Source organism: Corvus hawaiiensis, chromosome 14, assembly GCF_020740725.1.
Source record: "Corvus hawaiiensis isolate bCorHaw1 chromosome 14, bCorHaw1.pri.cur, whole genome shotgun sequence".
In the NCBI taxonomy this organism is placed as follows: Eukaryota; Metazoa; Chordata; class Aves; order Passeriformes; family Corvidae; genus Corvus; species Corvus hawaiiensis.
In genome coordinates, this window is record NC_063226.1 from 19,061,989 (window position 1) to 19,087,807 (window position 25,819).

General features: G+C 48.8%; 2 protein-coding genes across 15 annotated transcripts in view; one reads left to right on the forward strand and one right to left on the reverse strand.

Moving 5' to 3' along the window:
- The window catches only part of ZMYM3 (zinc finger MYM-type containing 3), a 32,909-nt gene extending 25,893 nt beyond the window's left edge, over positions 1-7,016 (reverse strand). For 2 of the 9 annotated variants that reach the window (XM_048318672.1, XM_048318671.1), the window contains exon 1: positions 5,843-6,000. The gene's annotated coding sequence lies outside the window, so the exon portion shown is untranslated. Of the gene's footprint in view, positions 1-2,165; positions 5,801-5,842; positions 6,002-6,313; positions 6,501-6,915 lie in introns of those variants that run through there. The other 7 variants (XM_048318664.1, XM_048318668.1, XM_048318667.1 and 4 more) reach the window with 7 other exon arrangements.
- Positions 6,913-22,228, forward strand: NONO (non-POU domain containing octamer binding). Of its 6 annotated transcripts, none has more exons than XM_048318681.1 (11): positions 6,913-6,993; positions 8,574-8,742; positions 11,344-11,564; positions 12,559-12,860; positions 14,911-15,006; positions 15,896-16,092; positions 16,924-17,008; positions 18,087-18,189; positions 19,536-19,578; positions 19,880-19,989; positions 21,190-22,228. In XM_048318681.1, the coding sequence occupies exons 2-11, from the start codon at positions 8,583-8,585 to the stop codon at positions 21,325-21,327; spliced, it is 1,455 nt and encodes a 484-aa protein (XP_048174638.1). In that variant the 5' UTR covers positions 6,913-6,993; positions 8,574-8,582; the 3' UTR covers positions 21,328-22,228. The 6 variants fall into 6 exon arrangements, with proteins under 6 accessions (XP_048174638.1, XP_048174639.1, XP_048174633.1 ...); XM_048318682.1 differs by having other exon boundaries at positions 6,915-6,993; positions 8,574-8,697; XM_048318676.1 differs by lacking the exon at positions 6,913-6,993 and adding an exon at positions 8,229-8,383.
- The last annotated feature ends 3,591 nt before the right edge of the window (positions 22,229-25,819 follow it).

The following is a 25,819-nucleotide window of genomic DNA, read 5'->3' on the forward strand; positions in this document are numbered from 1 at the left end:
CAGCTCTCAAAACAGGAAAGAATGGTATTTTCCAGTTCTGTGGGTTGCTCTGAAATCAAACTCAACCTAAAGAAATTAGAGCTGCTCAGCTGCAGCAAGGTAAGAAGCTCTACTTCTGTCTGCCCCAGGCAGTCAGATTTGTCTGGGCCTTCTGCTAAGCTTCACAGTGAGTTAAGCTGCAAACAGAGCGTGCACTTTATCTCTGGTAAAGTCTTTTCTCACTTTCTACAGCAGAAGCAGAATAGCTTATTGTTTCTGGCAGATGCTGAAATGATCCACCACAAGTCATGGCCTCTCTTATTCCAGGACCAGCAAATGCACAGCTCAGTCACTAGGGTTTGGTCACTGGTCTGCTCAAAATCTTCCTCTTTTCCAGCCACATAACTGACAGCAAGAAGAGTACACTGCAACATGACTTGGCCAAAGCAAGAGGAGGCGGTGTGCTGAAATCCCGCACTTCACAGAAGACACGACTGCTCCATTTGGAAACTCCTTACTTAGGAGTAAGTACTCCCTGGAGTATTCAGTAACAGATATATTCTTGGAAAGAACAAATTGAAGGAGCAAAGTCTCTTCCACAACAGCCTGCAGCAGAATGCTTCCCAGGTAGCATGCAAGCGTTTCCAGAGGAGTGATGGGACAGCTGAAGGTCCTCCCCAGGTGTGCTGGACTGGCACAGAACACGACACTGGCTGCCAAACTCAGTGCCTGTGGCTACCAGACCTGCCCAGCCCTTTCTGCCAAAGAGGGGGAACGTGGGATCTTCTCTCAGATCTGGAAGTTCAAAGTGCAACATCTCTGCCAGGACACGTCAGCACATCCAAGTTGACTACCTGGGACTTTATCCAGCTTATTAAAGACATCAGTGGTGCTGTAACTCAGGTAACCATTAGGAGGGGAATATGTGGCCCACCTACAGAAATGAGGATGTACCATCAAACATTTAATTAAAAACAGACAGCAAGAAAAAATGCTGCTGTTACTCTCTCCCAATGAAATGAACATCTCAGAAGTCTTTACAGCCCACAAAAAATCCCACAGCCATGCAGTTACTGCTTTCCTCTAGCAAAGGAACACCAACTGCTTGGGTATCTGTCCTGGACTTTTGTTCATGGACGTGGATTCAGATTTTTAATACTTTTGAAGGCTGAAGAATTATCTTCTTCACTATTTGAGATCATCTGAAATACGAAAATAATTAACTAGTAACTACAAAAGACACTTAAATCAACATTTTAGCCACTTCCCATCTACGAGGCCTGTAAGACCTGAGCAGAGTTCTGGAACAAAGCTTCTAGTGTTTTGTGCCAAATTTTTGAATAAACAGTAACACCCAACCTAGAATTTCTCAACAAAAACAACAGTGTCCAATCAATAAAACATTAAGGAAGTAATATCATGTCTTACCAGCCTCCTCAGTATCCTCATTAACAATACTATTCTTTGAGTGGTGAGTACAGCAAAAGCCAACTTCTCTGCTGTGACTTATCTCAGTTTATCTGGACAGCTGATAGCTTTCTAAATTCAAACACTGCAAACCTTTATTACATACTGATTAACTCATTTCAACTCAAATGAATTTACAAAGAATCACCAGTAAACTAAGCACACTACCACGGACCAGGTTTCAGTCCAGCCAAAATTCTCCAGAAAGGAGCAGAAAGGATTTTGTTACTTACTAGTGTTTTTGGAGAGGCAGCTCTCTGAGCTGCAAACTCAGTCTCCAAAGAGCACAAAGCCCACTTGGTGACATGCAGTACAGAGCTACTTGCACACAGGACCATGTTAGACCATTACTGTCTCATTCTTGGCTACACTTGATAACAGTTATTGGAAGAGTTGAGATGTTTCAAATTAAAAAAATCTGACAGAGTGACACAAGAATCCCACTGCTTTATGAATCAGCCATGGTTTAGAAAACACCCTCCAGTGCTAAACTTACTTTGTTCACTGAAAAGAAATGGGGAGACATGACCCATCTCAAAAAAAAACACAAGGTAAGAAGATCTACAGCAGACAACTCCTTGGAGATACAGACAAATGCACACAAGGACGCAAAAAGCTGGAAATCAAAGTCAGACAAGCTCATAAACACATGATTATACAACTGACCATGGGATCTGTAAGCCCTCTGTGATTCTGAGGTTTTACATGCAGTGACTCACTCCAAGTCAGCTACAGCTCCTGCAGATGCCACTGGTCAAGTCCTTCAGCTTGTGCTTTGCAGGGAGGGTTTGGTGAACGTTGTCTCACCTCCAAATGTATTATTGGTTCTCAATCAGTGCAAACTGCAGCATCTTTCACCACATCCCCTTCAGGCCAGTCTTCACGTGTGACTGGGACTGTCTACAAAACAGGAACTGGTACACAGGGCAAAAAAGGGCCTTTCCAGAACATCACCAGCAGCATCAAGACTCCAGCAATTGTTTCTTGATAGTCCCAAAGCCAGGAGAGATCACCACTAGATTTTTCTACAGCGAGAGCCCAAGCTCAGGGCTGCAGGCCTCAAATGTAGTATCACAGTCATCCTGAACCCAGAAAGCCTAAATCCTTCAGCACTGAGCAGCTGGTGCTGCAAAACACAACCACGAGTCTCCTGTAAATTCCTCAAAGGCAGGAATGACCAAACTGGATTTTGAGCTTGCATTCCAGAAACTTCACCTCAGTTTCAAGAAAGTGCAAGAAGGACAATTTTCAGAAATCTCACAGAACTGCCTGGAATTAGGTTTACCAGGAGACTCCCTGCAACACTTCAAATATAACTGACAACATTCCTCAATCTCGGCATCATCTGCTGCTAACCAGAGCAGTAAATGCTACGACAGCCAACAGGAGCATCCTCATCCATCCAGAATGCCATCCTGGCAGCACTTTGAAATGGCTTGGATCCCCCCACATCTTGTAAGACCAGGATCCTCCCCAAGCACTAAGTACCAAGGCTTTGCAACACAGAAAGGAGTAACAAGTCTAAGTTCACCCTTAGCAGCAATGCTATCTGGAGAGCAATTCAGCTTCAAGAACCAACTCCACTCAAGTCCAAGAGAAAATTCTCCTGGTGTTTGTACAGCCAAAATAGCGTTAAACACATGGGAAGGGGGTGAGTGGGTAAAAAAGCTTTGGAAGTACTATCAGAAGCACAACAAAAAGTACTCGGAGGTACAGCATGCTTGAGCAGTGTGTATCCAAAGTGCCTTAATGATATTAAGACAATGATTAAAAAAAGTAAAAGACCTGGAAGTGGTAAAAAACAGATGGTCATCACGTCTCTCTACCTGTTGCCCAAATACTGCAGGAAGGCATCAGAACACCTGACAAAGTTCTGGCACGTCCCACAAGCAGCTACAGACAAATGGAGAGGACAGCAGGTGACTCTCCAGAGGAGTGCTGCAGTCTGGGAACAGGCCACGGACTCCCTGGAGGTCCTCAAAACCCAACTGGACAAAGCCCTGAACAAGGCCTCAAGTCAGCTCTGCTGCAAGCAGGAGGTCAGTTGGACCAGAAACTTCTAGAGGTCCCGTACAACCCAAATCTGTCTGTGGTTCTGTGAATAAACCCTACTGCACAGCGAAGAGAGAGAAGACAAAAGGGCAGAGTCTCTGAGAGGATGTATCTTTGAGGGCAAAACATCTCATTTTCCTTAAGAGGCCTTGCAGAGCCAAAATACTGGAAACACAATGTGAGTTGTCTCCTCTGCCTCACTGACAGTCCCAGATCCCTCTGCAAGGTGCCTGCCACCAAAGTGCTGGGGAGGGATCTCAGCGCTGGGAGGCCTCACCTCACGTGCAGCTGTTCAAACTGGCCCTGGGTAATGCTGTGTTGAACAGAGCAGTATCTCACCCCGTCTAGAGACCAACTCCTTTCCCTTTGGGCTGCCCAGGGCTGGGCCAGCAGAGCACGCTCAAAGCAAGTGGCCAGGAGACACCACCAGAGCCCATGACCAGCAGGACTGGTGAGGATGGTTTCAAACACTGCTATTTCCTGACGTGTACCATCAGCAGAGGAAGAAGTTAACAAAACACGATACTGAGACTAAAACACAAATCCAATGAAACCCTGCTGGTGCTGCCTTTGCTAAGCTAACAAATGCATTGTCACAGCTGCAGCCTATTCCATACTTCCACTGGATTGCTTTCACCATAACCCTTCTGCACCAAGGCTTCCGTCTGTGTCCATCAGAGTTGTACATCCCAGCATCACTGACCACAAGACATCCATAAAGATATCACACAAGGGGCTTTGCTCCCAAAGTGAGGCCATGGGCTCGGCCTGGGCCCTTGCTCTGGCTGCCAGAGATGTGGAAGAATCTGTTGCTACTGTCATCCTCCAAAGAAAAGGCACTCACAGAGAGAGGGATGTGAGCAGGTGCAGAGAGAAAAGAGGTTGTGCAAATATGCACCACAGAGCTGTGAGGTTCAGGTTAGTGGTTACAGCTCTGTACACTGTGGATATTACTTTAATAAGGCTGAGCTCACAATAACAACAGGGCTATGCTCTTATCACCAGCTTTGATCCCAGGATAGGCAGGGTTAGGTAAGAAAATGCAGATTAAAAGTTTTCTTGGGGATTGCAGCTGCAATGAAAGGGAAAGAAGTTATAGCCTAGAACAAAAGCCATAGCTGGAAGCACAGCAGGAGAAGAGGAGAGCACAAATGAAGCAGCTCTCATCCTCATCAAAAGAGACTCCAGGAACCATCCCTCAGCACTCAGTCAAAAATCCTATCCTCCACCATCACCTGACACAGACCACGTCCAGTGCTGCCTCTGCCCACACAAGCATATCTGACTGCCAGGGCCTTTTGCCATGCCAGGCACACACCACAGCCAGCTCCCTGCCTCGCCAGGCCTCCTTCTACCTCTACAAACCACACAGGAGGTACTTGATGCTCCCCAGGACACCTTGTTGGCCACAGCTACACTGCCCACATGGGGAGGCTTCCACAGAGTGGGGCCTCCCGCAGCAGCCCAAGGCAGCTTCAGCCCCATGGGGCTGCACCTTTCTCTCATGGGGCCAGATCCTCAAGAGCAGCACATGGTGTCCAGGGATACATACATCCACCAGGCCCTGAGGAGGCTCCAGACCCCCCCACACACAGGGGGAAGGCTGTCAGAAGGACTGGCCAGATCACAGAGCAAGAGCTGCTGAGCCCCACAGACTTTGCCCCTGCACGTGGTGACAACACCATAAAGGCCGAGCCCCTGGGGACACAGGGAGAGCCAAGCCTGGGCAGGTGCCAGGGCAGAGCTTTGGGGCAGAGGGTGCCAGGGCTGTTTGCTGCCACTGCTCAGCACGGCCCCGCAGCAAGGACAGGCCCCGCTGGGCTGGGCGCTCCAGGGGCTCCCAGGAGCCACGAACCCTGGGCCCAGCCTGTGCCCAGGCACTGATGTGGCTGGGAGGCACATCCAGCCACCGCCCCCCACAAGGGCTGCCCACGGTGCCTTCCTATGCCAACCCACGCCCGGGAGGGGGGCCAGGCTGGGGCTCCCCATCCATCGCAGGGGAACCCAGAGACCACCTCCCGCAACGGGGACAAGGGTCTCACTGGGGTCTCTATGGAAGCGGGGTGGGAATGGGGGTCAGGCTGGTGGGCTCCCCAGCCACAGTGGGGGGACCCAGAGCCCAGACCGCTCCCCAAAAGGGGCGAGGGTCGCACGGGCCATCCCCCCCACTGCAAGGGGCACGGGGTGCACTCTGTACCGGGTCGGGGATGGGGGTCAGATGGGGGCTCCCCATCCATCCCGGATGACTCCAGAGATCACCCCCCTCCAGAGCGAGGGCCGCATGGGGGTCTCCATGGGACCGAGGCGGGGATGGGGACCAGGCAAGTGCGATCCCCAGCCATACCTGGACGAGTCCAGAGACCACCGCCTCCCCCGCACCGGAGCGAAGGTCGCATTGGAGTCTCCACTGGACTGGAGCTGCACCGGGGTAGGGGGTCAGGCTGGGACTCCCCATCCATCCCGGGGAGACCCGCAGCCCACACCGCGCTCCCAAGAGGCGAGGGTCGCACAGGGCTCCCCCCCACCCCCGCCCCGCCGGGACCCGCCGCAGGGCGCCCCCAAGCGGCCGCCACGGGGAGGGGGCGAGCGGCACCGGCCACGCCCCCTCGTGGGGCGCCGGCCACGCCCCCTCCAGCAAGGCGCGCGCAGCCCCCCACCCCACTCCCCGGGGGGCTCACCCTCCCCCCACCCCCGGTACCCGCGCCGCACGCGCCCGCCCCGCCCCCTCCTCGCGGGGCCCCGCGACCGCCCCGCGGCCTCATCCGCGCTTCCCGGGACGCCGCCGGGGCGCGCCCGCGGCCGCCGCCGCTTGTACCTGGCTCTCCCGGTGCTGCGCCGCCCGCTCTACCCAGAACCCGGATTCGGGTCGCGGCCCCTTTAAATGGAGGCGCCGCTCGGAGCCCTCACCGCGCTGCAACCCGACGGGGGGGGCGGCGGCGGCTCCTTATTGGCTGCGCGGAGCGAGGGACGCGCTTCCATTGGCCGCAGTGGGGCCTGGGCTCGCGAGACTCGCTCACGGGCGGCTGCCGCGGAAACGCGGAGCGGAGCCTCGAGCGCGGGATCGGCGCGACAGCCCGGACCGCGTCGGGCGGCTGGAAAACCTGGGGCGGATCCGCTTGGCGGAGCGGGTCCAGGCGGGCGGGCAGCACGGAGCCGGGGGCGGGCGGCGGCCGCGGTCTGGCGGGGCACGGCGAGGTGCGGGGGGGGAGCACGGCGGGGGGCGGGGGCCGGAACGGGGCGCCCCGGTTCCCGCCGGTGCCCGCGCGGCCACCCGCAAAGCACGGAGCGGATCGCACGGAATGGGCTCGCCACCCCGCTCCCCGCCCCCCCTTTAACCCTCTCGCTGCCGCCTCTCCCGGCCCCGGCCTCGCTGCCGTCCTGGGGGGCCCGGCCCGGCCGCGCCGCCACGGCCTCTACCTGCACGCGGGGGGACCCACCCGGACGAGCCCGGGCGCCGCCACCGCCTCCCCGAAGCTGGAGCGTCTCCCCGGGGCGGTGAGTGACAGCGCGGCCGGGCGGGGCTTCCGCGGGGGCCCGGGACGCGGCACCGCCCCCGGGAGGGACCGCCTGGGCCGGCGGCCCCCACTCCCGGCGCCGCTTTCACCCGGGATCCCCGTCCGGTGCCCCGGGCTGCGCTCCCGCAGCGCTGCACATAGCCCGGGGTGCCCTTCGCCAGCCACGACAGCGCCCACCCGGCCTTGCCGCCCGCGGCACCCCTACCCCTTCCCGCCTCCATCCGTGCCCCCGGCGCTGCTCCGCCCCGCCAGGCTTGGACCCCCATCCCCGGCGGCTCCCGGGCCGGCAGGACCCGGGCCCCCTCCATCTCAGCGGGGCAGCACCCAGCTCTTGGCCGCCCCGCTCCACTGGGGGGCTCTTCCATCGCTCCCGCCCCCGGGAACCGGCGGTTTCCGAGCCTGCGGGCACACAGGGCTGCCGGGGCTGAGCGTGGGCTGGAACCCGGGGGCACAGCCGGGAGCGGGCGGCGGAGCTGCGGGAAAGCGGGCGCTCCGCGCGGGCTGTGAGCCTCCCGGGGGTCCCGCACCCGGGGAGCGCGCTGGCCGCGGGGCCGCGGCACCTGCACCGGTGAGGCGGCGGGAAGCGGGAGGGTTTATTGCAAATCGATGAAGCGAAACCTGCCCGAGGCAGGATACGGCCGCGCTCCCAGAGCGCCCGGTGTGTTCCCAGGGGCAGGGCGGGACCTTTCTGCCGAGCCGCCTTCCCGTCCGCAGCGGGGTCCAGAGGACGAGGGGGAGCCCGCGGCTGGACGGGGCAAGGAGCGGGCACAGGGCTGGAGGACACCTGGAGGAGACCAAAGCGGCACACACCGGCGCCCCCAGCGCTGCCCAGGCCGCGGTGCTCACTGGCCGGGGTGGAGAACCCACCGCCGGGACTGCCCCGGTGCCATCCCGGGCGCACGTCGCGGGGCGCGGCGGGGCGGCACGCGCTCGGCGCCGCCGCTGGCCCTTTAAAAGCGCGCGGCCCCCGCGTGCCCGCAGCACGCCTGCGCGGCGCGCGCGGGGCGGCTCGCGGCTCTCCCTTTGTCCCCCACTCGCCTCTCACCCAAGCTTGGTGCCCGCCGCCGTGATTGGCAGCGCGCGCAGCCCCTCTGTTGGCCAGTCGGATCTGTGCGCGGCCGGCTAGTCCCGCCCCGCCACGGCGGCCCCTGTGAGTGACGGCGGGCTTGCCCAGTTAGCGGCGCGGCGGCGGGCGCCGAGCGGCCAATAGGAGCTCAGGGAGAGGGGCGCCGTGTTAGGGTGCGCGAGTTCCGGCCGCGCGCTCTCCTCTCAGGGCCGCCGCGGTCCCGGTGCCCGTCTCCGTCCCGGTGTCTGTGTCCGGGGCCGGTGCCTGTCCCGGTGTCCGTGTCCCGGTCCGGTGTTGCCGCCAGGTGAGGCCGTGGGGGCGGCAGGGTCGTGGCTCGGCCCCGCTCCGCTCCGTCGCTGCTGGGGCCGTGCTGGGGCCCGGCGCGGCCTGCGCGGCCCGCCCCGCCCCTGCACGCGGGGCCGGCGGGACCTACCCGGGACCTACCCGGGACCGAGCTCCGGGCCGCTTCCCGACCGTGCGCGTGTTGCTTTTAGGTGGGGAAGATGCAGGGCAACAAGGGGTTCAACATGGAGAAGCAGAACCACGCTCCGCGCAAGCAGCACCAGCAGCACCCGCCGCCGTCCATCCCCGCGAACGGGCAGCAGGCCAACAGCCAGAGTGAGTCCCGGGCCCGTCGTGGGGGCCCGCCCGGCCCCGCTCTGGGTAGGCGCTGAGCGACCGCTTCGGTGCAGCGGGAAACCTCGGGGTAGCTGCGGCCCTCGGGGTGCAACAGGTCTCAGCAGGAACAAAAGGAACCCGGTTTTCCGAGTTTAAACAATAAATCCTTAGGTCCTCAAGCAGGCTGCAGCATCTCCTGCTATATCAATTTCTTCCCCCTGTTGGAAACCACGGTTTTAATTGCGCCTGGGTTGTACTTGAGGGTTTTCTTTTGGTTTTGCTCAGTCCGCTCGAAGGTACACGCGGCTCCCGTGGCGTTTGTTCGTTACGTTTCTTGCGTTCATAAGTTTCTTGAGTTTCCAAAACCTGGGCAGTGATATAGAGGTTCCTTCTTTGTCTCAAAATCTTAGGAAAAGACTACTTACAGTTTGGAAGTCATTGCGTTTTTGACAGTGTGTCTGTAAGCGCTGCGAATATAACAAGGTCTGTCTTTCATTGTCGGGTTCCTGTTTTTTCTTCGGGCATAACAGATGGCTTCTCAATGCAGGTTTCCTTAGGAAACTGGAAACTTAAGCTTAAGAGCAGTTACTAGATTACTAGAGAAGTAAGTTTGCTCTCGGTAAAGATGGTTGTAGTGAGAACGTTATTACAGCGATGTGCAGGCACCCCTTAAGACTCAATTTTTTATTAATGCGGAACCAGGAGAAACCCGGCTTTACTTACTATTCAAGCGCCAGTTGACATTGATTAAAGCCGTTCTGCCTCAGCGGGTTTCCGGGTTTTCCTGGTCTGTGTGGACTGGCGCTCCAAAGCGGGTGCTTGTGAGCTGGGACGGGACACGTTAATAGCTTCAGGGGCCCGAACTGATCTAACCTGATAGTTTAGAAGTACGGCGATGTCTCACCGCCGTTAGCATTTTTGGGAGGGAAAAAGTGCTTTAGTTTTATTAGATGTGGATTCTTTTTTTAAGTTTGGATACTTTGGCCGTTCAGAACAAAAACGTATGGAAGTCACCTATGCACTTTGTGTGATTCCTCCGAGTGGGGTTTTTTTTGTGTCAAAGATACTGGGCTGGTAAATGTCCTGGATGTTTTTATTAGGGGGTCGAGTTGAACAGGCTCTTTATCAGTTCCCAGACAACAACAGACAAGGCTGGCAGAGCAGTCGTTTCCAGTCAGGTTGAAAACAATAACAGTACAGCTGTACTGGGGAATTCCCACAGGGATCAGCTTGTCGTGAGTGACTGTGTCTCACTCCTTTGCATGGATCTCCTGAGGCAGAACAGTGGTACTCTGCGTACCACTGAGTGTAACTCTATTCAAGTACCTCCTGTTGTATCCACAGGCCTTGCAATTGATCCCCAAATACGGTAATGCTGTGAACAAGGCAAAACATTTCACTCCTGCTCCTTTTGCTGTGTGAAGTAGATAACTTACTCTCACTACTCTTCTCTAGGTACTCTTCTCTTCTCTGAGTCTGGTTATTTAGTGTTAGCTATGGAGCTGTGCTTACTCTTATGAAGGGGTTGTCCTTGCAGAGTCTTGCATGCATTGTCTTTGCGTAGACAGTCTTTCTCATTCAGTGCCCTGCTTTGTAGCTGGAATCAAGCCATTTATGTTCACAGTTTATTTCATATGTGTGACCATGACTTGTGTCCTCTGCAAAGCAAAGGAGTTGCTTTCTGTGCCCTATAGTCCTGTGTGGTGAAGTTCCATGTGTGTTTAAGAAAAATGGGGCACAGGAAGATAAAGTGATGCTAAATCCACCCCTGTGTCTGGCACATAACAGAGCTTTCAGGATCATGCTGGACTCTTGTTGAATTAAGGGTTAAAGATTGTATATGCATGTGGGGATTTGAGAATGTTACTGTTTGTGTTTATTTCTGTTGGATATCTCAGAAAACATTTTAACCTTGGGCTTGATCTTCGAGGTCTTTTCCAACTTCATAAATCTCTTCTAGGATAATTTACTGAATAGAGATTTTTTTTTTTTTGTAATTGATCTTGTAATTTTTACGAGGTCTCACCTATATGGCTGGTTTTTGGGGTAGGGGTTTTTTTTTGAGTTTTGGGTTGGTTTTTTCCCCCACTATTTTCACTATTCCAGCCTTCTCTTCAGCTTAGAACTCCATACCCTGAAACCCATCTCATAGAATGACAGCTATCTGAAATGTTATCTGTCTGAACAAAACTTGCTCTTATTTTCATATTTTTCTAGATACCTGGAGTTGTTTTGGAGTATTTTTGAGCAAAAATCTGTTTTCTGGCTAAACTATGGCTTTTCTGTAATTCTTTGTGTTGTAATAGCAACATCCGGTATTGTTACTACAGTTGATTTTTTTTTCTGGGCCGGTTATCCTGACCAGTTCTCAAAAAGTTTGAGTGAAATATCTCATGTTATTTCAAGCTGCAGTGTGTTGTTTTCTCCCGTTCTAGACTGTCATTTGCTGGTATTAATGAGCAATGAGGTTCAGTTTTCTTTAAAAAAAAAAAACTGTGGGGCCATTCTGAAATAAATCCCCCTTGTGGCTGGAGAGATGGCTGGAGAGGTTTAAGACCAAGGTGAACGGGTGGTGTTACCTGTATTATCCTGTGTCTCTGTGGTCACTGTGATGAAACCTAATAAAATTTATCCCCCCAACTGTAGAGCAGCTGTGTACCTTATTCCCCTCAGATGAAGGCCTGACTATTGACCTGAAGAATTTCCGGAAACCCGGTGAAAAGACCTTCACCCAAAGAAGCCGCCTCTTTGTGGGGAATCTGCCCCCAGATATTACAGAGGAAGAGATGAGAAAGTTGTTTGAGAAGTATGGCAAGGCAGGGGAAGTCTTCATACACAAGGACAAAGGCTTTGGTTTTATCAGGCTGGTGAGTGACTTGGCACCTTTGGGGAGTTTTTGTGGTGATGGCTCACACTGGGGCAGTACTGCTAATTGAAAGTAGTAGGTGTTCAGATGTCTTGCTGATTAAACCTGCTGATAATCTTAGTAACTGGAATATGGGATTAGCTTCCAAATGGTTTGTCTAGAGCTTGTTATGAAAAGAAATGTGAATTTAGGCAGCTTGTGGCAGGAGTTATGAGAGATCTGATGAATTTATTCTGAAATCAGCTGGTAGAAAGCTGATAAAAAGCCCCACAGGAATATAATGCTATTATAGACAAAGTGAACTTCTCCATTTCTGGAGTACGGAATTCCTATGGGCGTAGTTTGTCATGCAGTATTCCTGGAGTGATTAATGCTCTTGAGGTAGGGGATCTTTAGATGGTCACGTTGAAGTGTGTCTGGAAGGGAGGTAGCTACCACCATAGAGTGGTTCTTAGATTTCTATGGGTCATGCACCACCTTTCTGAGAGCCTCAAAGTGAGCGGATGAGGTTCCCACACCCATGTCTGGGCTGTTTTCATGTAGTGCAACTGTTTGGTAGTGACTTAAATGAGTGGAAAGGTGTGAAAATGGCATAGAAGGTCTTTCATAGGTTGTCATACCATCAGCATTTCCTTATCAGACTTGGTTAATCATTGAACCTTGATTATTTTTTAAAATGTATTTATTTTTTAAAAAAACGTGCTTTGTAGCCTTAATATAATTGTGTGATAATGATAATTTCATTGTTTGCCTTGTTCATACTGGCTGTTGGACTAAACTTACGCATTTGTTACATATTTCTCACCCTCCCCGCCCCCAAGCTCTGCCTGTTCAGTCACTGATGATAAGGAATAGCTGTGATTTTTTGGCACACTTCTTACCAAGCTGTGGGAGAATCATTTATTTCTCTCAGAAGTACATGTTATGGAGAAATAAGCTTGTGTTTAATTCCATGCCTCACTGGGAGTTTTAATGGTGGTTGTTTTTATCTGCAGGAAACTCGCACTCTGGCAGAGATTGCCAAGGTGGAACTGGACAACATGCCTCTCCGTGGGAAGCAGCTCCGAGTGCGCTTTGCCTGCCACAGCGCCTCGCTGACAGTCAGGAACCTGCCTCAGTTTGTGTCCAATGAGCTCCTGGAGGAAGCCTTCTCAGTGTTTGGCCAGGTGGAAAGGGCTGTGGTTATTGTGGATGACAGAGGACGATCCTCTGGGAAAGGCATTGTGGAGTTCTCAGGGAAGCCTGCTGCTAGGAAAGCGCTGGATAGATGTAGTGATGGGTCTTTCCTGCTAACTACGTAAGTGCAGATGGGGAGAGGTGCTCTGCTGGCATGTGCAGGTTGGGTGGCTGGTTCTTAACACCACAGTGGGACAGATGGGGCATGAGGTGGTAGGGGATTGGCCTGGGGAGAACTTTATTTAGCTTTGTTCCAACAAGAGACAGTCTGTGCTGAAGCTCAGGTCTGAAAACTTTCTTCTGGGAAGCTGCTAGTGGGATAAGTGCATAAAACTTCCAAATAAACTCTTTCTCCATAAAACAACTTTAGGGCAATTAAAGCAGCCTTTAAGAACAGGACCTGTTTCAGAGGCCATCCGTATAACTTGTTTGGAAATGAAGCTCAAGTGTTTTAATTGTACACTGTGGGTCACTAAAGGGGAGAGTCTTGGGATGGGATTCTGCTTGGCAGCATGCATTGCTGGGGTGGAATGCCACTGTGGGCATGGGATCTGTTGGAGAGGCTGCTCAGATAGATTGGATTGTTTAGAGTTTTCACCATTATAAACTGTTTCCCCTGTGCTTCAATGTAATAAGGCAGAAAAGCATGTTCTTTCATAATTATGTGAACTTGCTCAAGCAAATAACCAATTCCAGTTGCATTCCACGGAGCAGTTTGTTGCTCTGTTAAGAGGGAGCCATTTCTGATCTCTTGGAAAAAAAATTACTGTATATTTTGTATTATGCTTCTAGAATTTGTGACTAGAACACTTCCTGAAATGGGGCTATATTGCTCATTTTTAAAGTAATTTTTAAAGTTTTGTGCTTCACACCTCCTGTGGATATGTAATGGCACAGCTGTACACAAGCACATTCAGTTTCAAAAAGCAGGTTTTGCTTATTTCTTTTTTAACACCTGTTTTTCTCCCTGTGACTCCTTGAGGATACCAGCATAGTGGGTAGTGCTCTACAGGAGGATTACTGCTAGAGAGCTTTTGCTGATTCAGAAGTCTGTACCTGAAAGAACCATGAAAACAGATTTTTAGAAGTGATCATGCAAAACTAATCACTAGCAATGTATAACTTAGGTTAACATTCAATCTCTTTATAGCTATCAGTACATTAGGTTCTGGTACCTAGGACCACAAACAAGTCTGTTGTTCCTTTCTAGTTATGGTTTGGTTTTGATTGAACTTGTTCTGGTTTGTCCTAGTTCAAGACAGGAAAGTTAGATAAACTGTTTGAATTGGTTCATGTTAGAAAATAAGATTATTAATAATGGAATATGTCACATCAAAGCAAAAAGTTGTATTATGGATCTTCAGCTGAGAAAAGGATTTTAGCTTTCCATATCCTGCCTTGCTGCTGGAGCCTGGGTACCCATTGCCACGTGGCACAACAGGATCATCTCTTCATTTCCCCAGTCCTGGCACATGGGACTGAGGAGCTCACGGGAAGCTGGGGTGCTGCTTTGTGCTGGGGATGAGCAGTGTCAGTGCTGTGGTGGAGAGCTGATTGAGAGACCAGGTCAATACTTTCTTCTGCAAGCAGAAGCCAGGAAGACAGAAGCACACATCTGCAGTGTCTGTTGTGAACTGCACCAGTGGATTCCCTGGGGGGTGGAAATTCAGACAAGGGCCCAGTGGACCTTCCTAGAGCACAGTTGCCAAGCAACAGTAGCACATGGTGGCCTCACCAGGAGAGTATGACTGGATGGTACAGCCTGCAGCCTCCAGTGAGGAGTGGTGTAGTGACTCTGCTTTAGATGGCCATAAAAAGGCACAGATGGACTTGTGCCACTCTAGAGACAAGACTTCATGCTGGGTAGATCCTACTGGAGCATGTCAGATTCCAGTTAAGCTGTTAATTTGAACCAGTAGCTACAATTCAGTACAATTTTGGTTTGGATTAAACGGAGATTTTGATCAACAGTTCCACTCCTATTCTAGAAAAAAGGAAAAAAAGAGTGTTCAAAGTGATTTCTGGTTTCACGTTGGTTGAGATCCGCAGCTGCTCTGAGTTCCTTTGAGCAGTGCTAAAAGCAGTGTAAGTTCAGACTTAGTACACATGCTTTCCACAACTGCAAGCTTGTTCTTGAATTTTCTTGAGAGCACCTCACCTTTTCTTTACAGATTCCCTCGGCCTGTCACTGTGGAGCCCATGGATCAGTATGATGATGAGGAGGGTCTACCAGAGAAGCTAGTCATCAAAAACCAGCAATATCACAAGTATGTGCCTGGCATGCAACAGGAGATGAGAGTGCCTGTGGGCTAGTGCCTCAGTCTTAGAAGGGTGGCTCATCAGGTCATCCTTTTCTCAGTAAATGTGGCCTGACTTTGGAAGGAGAATTCCATTCACTGTTCTCTTGCCATGATTGGCTGAAAGAAAACAGTCATTTTGAATCCACACTCCTGGATAAGACTGGTAGCCTTCTCATATTTTGTATAAGTCCATTTCAGTTCTTGGAATAAAAAATAAAGTCAATTTGAGATAACACAGATGATATGAGATTCCCTGGGAAGTATTACAGAAAGTCTATGTAGGAAACACTTGAACCCACAATAGAAACTTAAGGAATTATGTGACTAGCATTAGGAGATTGTAGAGCTATCCAGATATAAGACCAGAGTTTTAGAAGGCTTCCCAGTGTAAGTAGGAATCCTGTGATCTGAGCAGTTGGCATTAGCAAACCATGTGAGCTCATGAATTTTTCGAGTAAGGAAGGTGAGAGCTTCAGGATGTGGGTGACTGAATTAAGAATAGTCCTGTGCTACAGGTGCAGCGTGAAAATAACATGCACATTTGGGCATTGTTTGTTTCTGGAGTGCATCTGTCCATAAGATGTGCAGCAGGAGCAAAGGCTGTTGCTTTCAAGGGTATTTCTGAATCTCCTTACCCAGAATCTCTTGGTGTCTTATGAAAGCAGTGTCATTGCCTGTTATGGAGGAGGACAGCTTCCATGCAGGAATGAGATGATTCCTGAGGAGCAGACAAACTGATGTCTCAGGCACAGCTAACTGTTAAAAGGGCCTCCTATTGCATTTGACACACAAATGGAATTTTCTTGGTTCCTCCTTGCTCTCCTGAAGCATTCACTAGCTCTTCATTGTTTGACAGGGAGCGTGAGCAGCCTCCTCGGTTTGCACAGCCTGGCAGCTTTGAATATGAATATGCCATGCGTTGGAAGGCTTTGATAGAGATGGAGAAGCAGCAGCAGGAACAAGTAGATCGCAACATCAAGGAAGCTCGAGAGAAGCTGGAAATGGAAATGGAAGCAGCTCGCCATGAGCACCAAGTGATGCTCATGCGGCAAGGTACCGGTCAGAGATAAATACCGAATGGGAACAGGGCCCTGCACCATCCAGGAGTGGGTGGCTCAGTAGACTGGCTAGAGACCACTGAAGGTGAGCCATCATGGCTGCTTGTCTTGTAATCAAGCATGGTAGTAGCAAATGAATGGAATCATAGAATCATTTAGGTGGAAAAGATCAGTAAGTCCAACCATTAACCTCCTTTAAGGTACTTATAGAGCAATAAAGTCTCCTTGAGCCTCCTTTTCTCCAGGCTGAGCCCCCCCAGCTCCTCAGCTGCTCCCCATCAGACATGCTCCAGACTCTTCCCCAGCTCCATTCCCTTCTCTGGACATGCTCCAGCCCCTCAATGTCTTTCTTGTCGCGAGTGGCCCAGAGCTGGACAGGATTTGAGGAGTGGCCTCACCAGTACCCAGTCAGGGGGACGGTCACTGTCCTGGTGCTGCTGGTCACACCATGGCTGGGACAGGCCAGGTGCCACTGGCCTCTTGCCCACCTAGGCACACCTGGCTCATGTTCAGCTGCTGTTGACCAGCACCCCCAGGGCCTTTCCCACTGGACACTTTCCAGCCCCTCTGCCCCAGGCTGGAGCTGCAGGGGGTTGTTGTGACCCAGGAGCAGGACCTGGCACTGAATCCTGTTGGACCTAACATGGAGAGATGTTACTGTATTGGTGAAGGGGTTTTTTTTGAGTTTTGGGTTGTTTTTTTTTCCCCCCACTATTTTCACTGTTCCAGCCTTCTTCTCTTGTGTGTTAAGGTTCTCATTCAGGAATTCATAGGCAGTGGCATGGGAGACGAGTTTGATTGTGTTTTTTGCTGTTGTCTTACACAGATTTAATGAGACGCCAGGAGGAGCTGAGGAGAATGGAGGAATTGCATAACCAAGAAGTACAAAAACGTAAACAGTTAGAACTCAGGTAAGGGGGCAGGTTGTGAAATGCTGTGAATCCATAGTGGAATAAAACACCTCTTGACTGCACCTAATTGTTCATTGTGACAATTTAATTATTACCTAAAGTGTGGCTGTTACTTTGGGCCTTTTTGTTCATAGGGCACAGCTGGTTTAAGATGGAAGAGTTAGGAGTTTCTTCCAATTGATTAGTATTTGCTTCTTCACAGTTTTGTCTCTCATTTAAGCTCCTTTAATGAGGCAGATAGAAAAACCAAAATCTCTGCTGTGAGTTAGTGGCTTCAGCGCTGCAGATTGGGAAATCCCATTCCATCATCTCTATTTTCATTTGAAGGGTAACTTAGTCTCAGAGATTTTTCTCTCCATTGTAGCAGTTCCTGGTCTTGGGGTCATTTTGAGAAGCTCCAGGAGGATTACCAGACTATTTGTGTAATAGAAGGGGCTTGAGAGCTGTCCGGCTTGAAGCTTGATATTGCATGTAGTCAGCATGCATTTGGGAGCTGCTGTGTACATAGAATCATTTAGGTTGGAAAATACTTCTAAGATCAGTGAGTCCAGCTGTAGATCTAGCACTGCCAAGCCCACCATGTCCCTAAGCACCACATCTACACATCCTTTAAATCCTTCCAGGGATAGTGACTCCACCACTTTCTGGGCAGCCTGTGCCAATGCTTTGTAACCCTTTTGGTGAAGAAATTTTCCCTGATACCAAATCTAAACTTTGCCTGGTGCAACTTGAGGCCATTTCCTCTTATCCTGTCACTTGTTACCTGGGAGAAGAGACTGATTCCCACCTGGCTCCACCCTCCTTTCAGGCGTTGTAGAGAGTGATAAGGTCCCTCTAGAGCCTCCTTTTCTCCAGGATGAGCCCCTCCAGCTCCCTCAGTTGCTCCTCATGAGACACATGCACACAAGTATCTCGTGGTTTTTTTTTTTGTTTTTTTTTTTTTTTTTTACAATGAGCTCCTCAAAACTGAAAGTTTGAAGTGTAGTTTCCAATCAAGATCCATGAGGCAGCACTGCAACACAGTGTTGCAGGTGGTTGGTGTATGTTGTGCTGATTATCCTTGGACCTTTTTTTACAGGCAAGAGGAGGAACGCAGGCGCCGTGAAGAGGAAATGAGAAGGCAGCAAGAAGAGATGATGAGACGCCAGCAGGAAGGCTTTAAAGGGAATTTTGCTGATGCGGTACGAGTGCTTCTACATTTCCATTACATCTGTACACTCACAGTAGATTTTTCCCTTCCACAGCACAGCTGTCTGTGGATTTTTAACTTGGTTGGAGGACTGTACATGAGTAGTGCATTCTACCCTAAATTATTGACTCCCTCCAATCTTAATACAGTTTAGCCTGGAAACTATAAATCCCCGGGTTCTGTTCCACTGCTCTTCAGGTAGGACTCTCTGTAGCTTTCTTGCTGTACAGGAAAATGTATGCTGACTAGTTTTATTCTAACAGCAACACACACTGTCCTGAAGCACTGCAGCAGAACCCTGTTGTGATTATATGACTGGCTATATCCCTAGCCTGCAGTCTGTCTTAGTCATGATAAAATTATCCCAACTTGAGGCATTGCTGCAGGCATGGTGTATGCTTGTATTAGAAGTCAGTTGGTCAAGTATTTTTTTTGTAGTGTAACCTGTGTGGTAACCTGCCTTTTAATAACAATATCTCTGGTTCTATAGAGAAATGCCTTGCAATCTGTTTCCAGCCCCAGCCACCTTCTATTGTGGAGGCAGCTGTAGGGCTGTTCAGGTGGTGTAATGGCATTGATGCAGTTGAGGGGGGTAAGTGTTTAGTGCTTACTAGTGAAAACCTGGCCCCTAGGCAAAATAGCTAAATATATGTCAAACCAAAAGGGCCAAAAGCGTGGCTGAGCCAAGTGTGGGAATATTCTCCTTGTGCAGCAGAAATCCTGATTCCTCTAAATAATACTGCCTTTGTATGATAAATAATGGCACTGAGACTACAGATGAAGTGAAATCTGTCTTCAGTTACCACTGTGAAAAAAGTAGTGCCCTCAGTGAGCTGAGGAGGTGCTCCTGGTTTTGCAGTGAGAGAGATCTGTGATAGGTGTTCCTGATGCTTGGTTAATAAAAGAGAAATTGAACTCACTAAATGGTATTTTAATGCAAGTGACCCAGTACCATGTCTTTACGTAAGCTTGCATTTCTTTCAACAGGAAAAGCTTCTTAGCTATGCTGAGGGAGTAGCAAAACTAATTCTATCTAATGTGTCACTACTGCTCAGCACTTCTTTCCATAAAGATATCTTTGGTAAAGTCTGCATGTGCAGCTTTGCTGCTGGATGTTTTATTACAGTTCTGAAAAACAATCTTTTAGAATGAGGTATTTTACATAAGACCTGTTCATTCAGCAGCTATCATGTGAAGGTTGCTCCTGTCTTTGAGATTTATCCTGGGAATTACTTTCTACACATTGTTCAGTAGTAAATCCTCAGAACTCATTGAATTTGTATAATTGCCTTTTTTTAAAGCCTGATTATCAGTTGAAATGAGTGTCTGTCTTTCCAGAGGGAGCCACCAGACATGCGAATGGGACAGATGGGTATGGGAGGTAAGAGTATTCTTTGTTCCTGTGCATGTTCATTTCCTCTCTTACAAAATCTGCACTTTTTTTTTTCAGTGATCTCATTTTATTGGCTTCTTATTTAGAAACTCAGTCAAACTAATCTCCCAGGCTAGTAAGAGGAAGTATTCATGTGACAGGAAACATAACATGCTGTAAAGCAGGATCAGTTTGTCTTGACCTCATAGTGCAAAGCTGGTTAATAAAGACTGGGACTCTGTCCCTGCATGGGGCAGACCCCAGTCATTGTGTGTGTGTGCCAGGACTATTCCTCAGTTTTCTTTTCCAGGTACCATTGGCATGAACAATAGAGGAGCTATGGGTGGTACCAATGTCCCAGCTCCTGCACCTCCTGCTGCTGGTCCTGGAGCTATGATCCCTGATGGAGCCATGGGAATGGTAATGTATCTCCATCTGCTTTTTGTGCACACCTTTCAAATGCAGATTATGTTGTTTCCAGTATTAAGCACTAGCTGGTGAAGTTGAAGCTTTTTTATCTACCCAAACCTGTTGCTTCACTCCTGCTGAAATCTTTAGTGGTTAATCTTGCCTTATTACTAGCTGATAATTTTCAGGAGATTGAGCCAAGTCTAATAACTGCTTAATTTACTTCCAAGACAGCTAGTGCTAAAATGCTTGTTAGAAAGATCTTAGCAATAATATATGGTTATTTTCAAATGACCTAATGGGAAGCACTTTGTTAAATTGAGGTTTTTGTGAGTAGATTTTTGCAGGCATAAAGCCAAGCTTTCAGGAGTGTTCTGTTCATCACCAGTTCTGAAAACAGTTCTCTCCTGTGCTCATAGGCTAGAATGAGTTCAGCTAATTTGCTTAGGAGGTCAAGACAAAGAATAAACGGAGGTTATGCTTATTTATTTAACTTTTTAAAATTTTTCTATTTGATTTAGTTTTGAACTTTACTGCAGGGCTTTGCAATAGACTGTGGCTTTTGTGGCATCTGTCATTCCTCTCTGTCATACGGAGGATTGGTCCTCCCACAGTGTCAGCACTTGTAGTCAGCAGCAAACAGCAGCAGTCATAGTAAATTTTGTCCTTAAAGTTCATCTTCCTTCAGTGTTTTTTATGATCTGGTCTAATAAACAGTTTTCCTGCAAACCTTCCTACTCAGACTTCTTGCTCTGTCTCATGACTGCTATGATGCAGATTTTTTTTTTGTCATAAAGAACAGTTTTATTTATCTAAAAGCTTCTGTACCTAAGTGGTAGGGATGCAAAGCAGCTGATGTTAAGGGAATGTGCACTACACATAGAAATTAAGGGGGAAGATGAAGCCAGGAGCGGAAAGGGGAGTTCAGATGGCTCACCTGCTGCTCAGCAGGGCCCTAGTCTGTGAGGTGGTGCACACTGTCCCAGTATGTCTGACTGCAGGTTGTGTGGGGAAAGGGACTTTGTTTGCAATGGTCCTGTCAGTCCAGGTTTGGGACTGTGGGGATGTTTTTGGTGGGGTGAAGGCTTGCAGTGAGGTCAGCTGGAATTGTGGAATCCTGGTAGAATTTGAATCAACTCAAATGGCTTTTAACTGCCCTTTGTTCTTCCTTGTTTTTCTCCCTGTGCCTTCTGCATTTGTCCTCATTCCCAGACTCCACCACCACCTCCAGACCGCTTCGGCCAGGGTGGAGCCATGGAAGGCCTTGGAGCGATGGGAGGGAACCCGCCTGCCTTCAACAGAGGAAATCCAGGGGGGGATTTTGGCCCTAACAAGCGTCGCAGATACTAACAGGATTAAGCTATCCCCTGTACGCCCCAAAGAAAGAAATTTTGGCAGGCCACACAGGGTTCAACTTGGGGGGGAGGGGGGACATTTTAAAGATAGTTAATTAGGGCCTGTTTTGGTAAAGCCACTCTACGACAAGGGGAGTGCAGTCTGACTGGTAAAGGTTTTAGAAAATTACATGTGGTGCATTCCTAATTTCAAAGTGAAAAATGGATTCTGGGAGGCTGCCGTGGTTCAGTAACGGTAAAATCTTGCAAGGACCCTAATGCCTTGACTATTCCAGGTTTCCTATTTGTAGCTGAAATCATGAGACTAAATTAGATAAAGTTTCAGTATGTCTTGGCATTTTTTTAGTGTAGTGTACCTTGCTTAAGAGCATAGGGAAGTCTCTGGAGAGCTAGGGCAGCGTTTGGGTACTTTGCAGCTCCCATGATTTTGTAAATTTATATAGCTCCAAATGATCCGTCATGTAGTGAATTGGGGGAGATTCTGTTTGTTTCTTATTCTTTTTTTTTTTTTTTTAATTTTTTCCTCCTAACTTGTTAGCTACTCTTTTTACCTGGACCATTTGTTTCTTTGAAGTAGTTGACAGTCGTGCAGCCTGTATGGCTGGGAGGTTCTTGTTCGGATGGATTTTTTTGATAACGTGTTGTATCTCTTTTATTTTTACTGGTAGTAAAGTACAATCTATTGGATAAAGATACTGTATCTCATGCTGAAGATTTAACTGAAACAAATGTTTGTATAATCCTAACCTTGCCTGTCTTTTGTGTAGAAGTACTACAAGATTTTTCATTTAGTGTAAACTGTTTGAACACAAACTGTAATTGTCCCACTAAAAAGTTTGAGTTTGTCTGAGGAATGTTACAGGAATGCATTATTAAAGTGGATTTTAAGCCTTTTTTATCTGGTGTTTTGTCTCTTCTGTTTTTTTAGTACAGATGTCTACATGTGGATTGAATTTAATGAAGCTTCAGGTTATGGCATGAAAGTTGTTCTTGCATAGCTCTGTAAAGAGGGTGTTCAACCCCTGAGAATTTTCTAACAGTTTTCCTTCTCACAGAATGAGTTTCATTTGTGTGTTGGAATGTGACCTTCAACTTCATCAGGTTAGAATACAGAAAGGGAGCTGCTGACACACCTGGGACGTGTGTGTTATGGATGCAGAGAGGCGAGGTGCAAAACTTGTCCGTGTGTTGCTGGGAGCCTGGAGCTCAGTTCCTGTCTCAGGTGCAGAGTACAGAGTTGTCTGTCTCTGCTCTGTGCTGCAGATGCCTCTGGCTGGGATGTTCCCAGAACTCCTGTGCTGGGATAGGAAGGAGAGGACTCACTGGTGACTATTGATGGCAACAGGAATGCTTTATCTGGTGTAATACATAAGGGAGTCTGTAGGGACAGGAGCCTTCTGTGACTTGTGTTCTCACACTGAGTCTCTAGAGTTGAGACCGCAAAGGGGGACACTTAGAAATAAATTTAGGTGGGAAAGGGAGGGAGGAGAAAGTGTTACAGCCTAAAAGCATAAGGAGGTGCCTTGAAGAATTGTGAAATCATAGGGAAGATGAAAACATTTTGAGATGCCTAATGTTACCAAAGCAAGAACCTTAAATTGGGGTTTAGTTCTGTAGGTACTCTTTAAGTAGGGGAAGATGAGATAATCACTTTTGGAGTTTACCCTGTCTTTGGATGGCTTTTAATTAACCTGGAATTGGATGATAAGATGTATGGAAGAGAGGCTGCAGCCAATGCTCTTTCTTAATTTGTTCTCTACATTTGAAAGCATCTGCAGCTGGTTTGCTGAGGTGATACAGTATCTAGTGGTGGTTATCAGCTTGATTGTGAGCTATGAAGAGATTGGTGGTGATTTTCACCTGGCTCATTTGCTAGGACAGCTCGCTGTTGCAAAATCTCAAATAAGTGAGATTGCTGATCAGCTTTTCTGTTGCCCTTTGGAGAGGATGGATCTCTTCTTGCCACTTGTGTCTGGAATGAGGCTGGCAGATACTCAGTAGTGCCACAGCTGTTGGGTAAGTACATTGTTTAATTCTGAAGTGTGAAGTACCAGGAGAAGAAACCATGAAGTTGCACCCAGGTGTATTACCTCCTTCACCTGTGTGTTGCTCAGCTGGCTTGTGTGTTAGTGAGCAGTCCAAGGAGGAATTGCTGTCCTAGGGAAACAGCAGAGCTCAGATGTTCACCATCACTCTGCTGCTGCCTCAATCCTGAGCAAGCATAAGCTAAGGATGGGTCTGGTTACTGCCTTTTCCTGGGAGAAAAGGGTGTGTGAAATCATGGGGAAGGAGGAATTTAGCACTGCTCAAAGCCCATCTAACAAGATTTTAAATATCTAAATTAAAGAGCCAGTGGCAGCAAAGGAAGAAAACTAAATTCTGGTGTGAATGCTAGAGGTAACTATTCTTAATTTGCTTTAAAGGAGGAGACTGAAAACCTGCAACTGGGTAAGGAAATTGTAAAGCAAACCTTTACTGAGATTTTCAGAGGCATGTGTCAAGGACAGACTGACTGTAGAGCAGAAGCATTTACAGCTGAGCAATTCCTTGCTCTGCTGAAGCACTTTGGGGTTTGGTGTTGGTATGTGCACTGCCTGTTCCAGGTGGTGAGTGCAGCTCCTGAGGCTGGGCTGTTCACAGGACTGTGGTGATGTGCTGAGATTCAGCCACTGTGCAGAAGGGAATGCTTCCCTCTGCGTGCCTTTCCAGAGTGCTGGCTGTTATGTAATTGCAGACTGATGAAATATTTTGACTCTACTGAAGAGAAACCCTTGCCTTTTGCTGTCATATTTGATCAGCTGGTTTAAGATGCAGTTCTCCAGTATCAGTTCATATCACACCAAGGACTGATGAGCAATTTACCACTTCGCTCTTAGCCTTAAACCCCCATCATTTGTGGACTTCAGAAGTTATAACTTGTGCTTTATGCAGCTTCCTCTTTAACAATAGCGACTGCATTTGCAAGAATCAAAGATAAATCTGAAAAATCCAGCTGCTATGTAGATAATTTTGTCATATTAAAGCAGTAGACAAACATTTCATTTTGTTTTCCTGGCACAGTGCCTCTCACAAGCAGCTGTAATTTATCGTAGAAAGCTGCAAGTGATGGCATGCACTAAACTACTTGTCCAGTGAGTGAGCTACCTTTGGGGGCATAAAGAAGGAAGATGTGATTTTCTATGGCCTTGCTGTAAGGAGCCATCATTCTCTCTTCTCTTGGTTGTGACTTGGGTACCTGGTGCCAGATGTAAGCAAAAGCAGAGTAAGAAAGCAAGGAGCTCAGCTGGGCACAACGCTGGTTTTGGGGCACTTTCCCTCACTACAGTTTGGTCACTCTGCTCTAACTGAGCTCAGAGTGACCTTGCTTTAAGGCAACAGAACCCTCGAAGAGAGAACTGCTAAAACCCCACACTCAGTGCCAGTTCAGGGTACTTCAGCCAGCAGATTTTGGTTCAGGATGCCAGCTAGTGACACACAACTAAGTCTTAGGAGTAGGCTGAACTCTTCTCTTCAGACTGGTTCCAACTGAGAACTAAAGTGCACTTTTTGATGAGGAATATTGCATGTGCTTTCAGTGAGCATCAGAGTGAATGAACTGAAGGAGCAGCTCAGCTCCAAGGAAACTGAATTATCTCTGGAGCAAGACACTGTCTGAACTACAGGGAGAAAATCGTTGTCAGCTGGGGTAGCTGATTCCAGTTTGAATTTGTAATTGTTCAATGAGACTGAAGTGTTGCAGAAATAGTCCTGTAATAACCGAAGCTGCAGAAGAACAATGGTCTTGACTGGAGGGATGAAGATTGCCCATACTCCAGTTTCTGGTATTTTTCTGGTCTTTTTCAAACCTGTTCTCTGAACTGTTGAGTACAAGCAGTTCAGGCCCCTTGGACAGGTGCTACGTAACTCCTTAGCAGTGCTATCTGAGTAGTGGCCAGGCAGAACTGCTGTAGAATTGCTCAGCACATGTTCTGCTGAGAAAGATTTTATTTCCCAAATAAATAAAACATTAATCCTGCCTGCTGCATACATATCATTAATGTGTTTGTCAGGGATTTCCCTTCACCTAACCAGCCTTTTGTATGGAGGAATTACTCTGTGCTTTAGAAATGCAGTGCCTTGCTGCTACCCCAGCTCCACAGGGCATCCTGAATGGCTGAAGGGTCAGGGATGAGCTGGGTTTGTTTCCCTGGAGGTATCCAGCATGTTCTCCCCAGGACCTTGCAGGGCTGTTTTACACTGACCCCGATTGTTCAAGAGCAAACACATTAAGCTGGGTTTGAGAATCATTTATTCTGTTTTTTCTACTTCCTTTCTTGTTCTGCTGTATATGAAATTAAGTGTACATAAAGCAAACAGGCTCTATTTTTAATTGGCAGCTGGGAGCTCAGTTCCTTTCTCAGGTGCAGAGTACAGAGTTGCCTCAGCCGCAGTCCCCCCCTGGATACCTGCTGTTTATCTCTGCGATGTGTGCCAGCCACATCATCCTC

Coding starts and splice junctions, on each gene's coding strand:
- NONO (XM_048318681.1), top strand. CDS start 8,583: ATGCAGGGCAACAAGGGGTTCAACATGGAGAAGCAGAACCACGCTCCG. Junction 15,007..15,895: donor AAAAACCAGCAATATCACAA/GTATGTGCCTGG, acceptor ATTGTTTGACAG/GGAGCGTGAGCAGCCTCCTC. Junction 19,990..21,189: donor CTGATGGAGCCATGGGAATG/GTAATGTATCTC, acceptor CCTCATTCCCAG/ACTCCACCACCACCTCCAGA.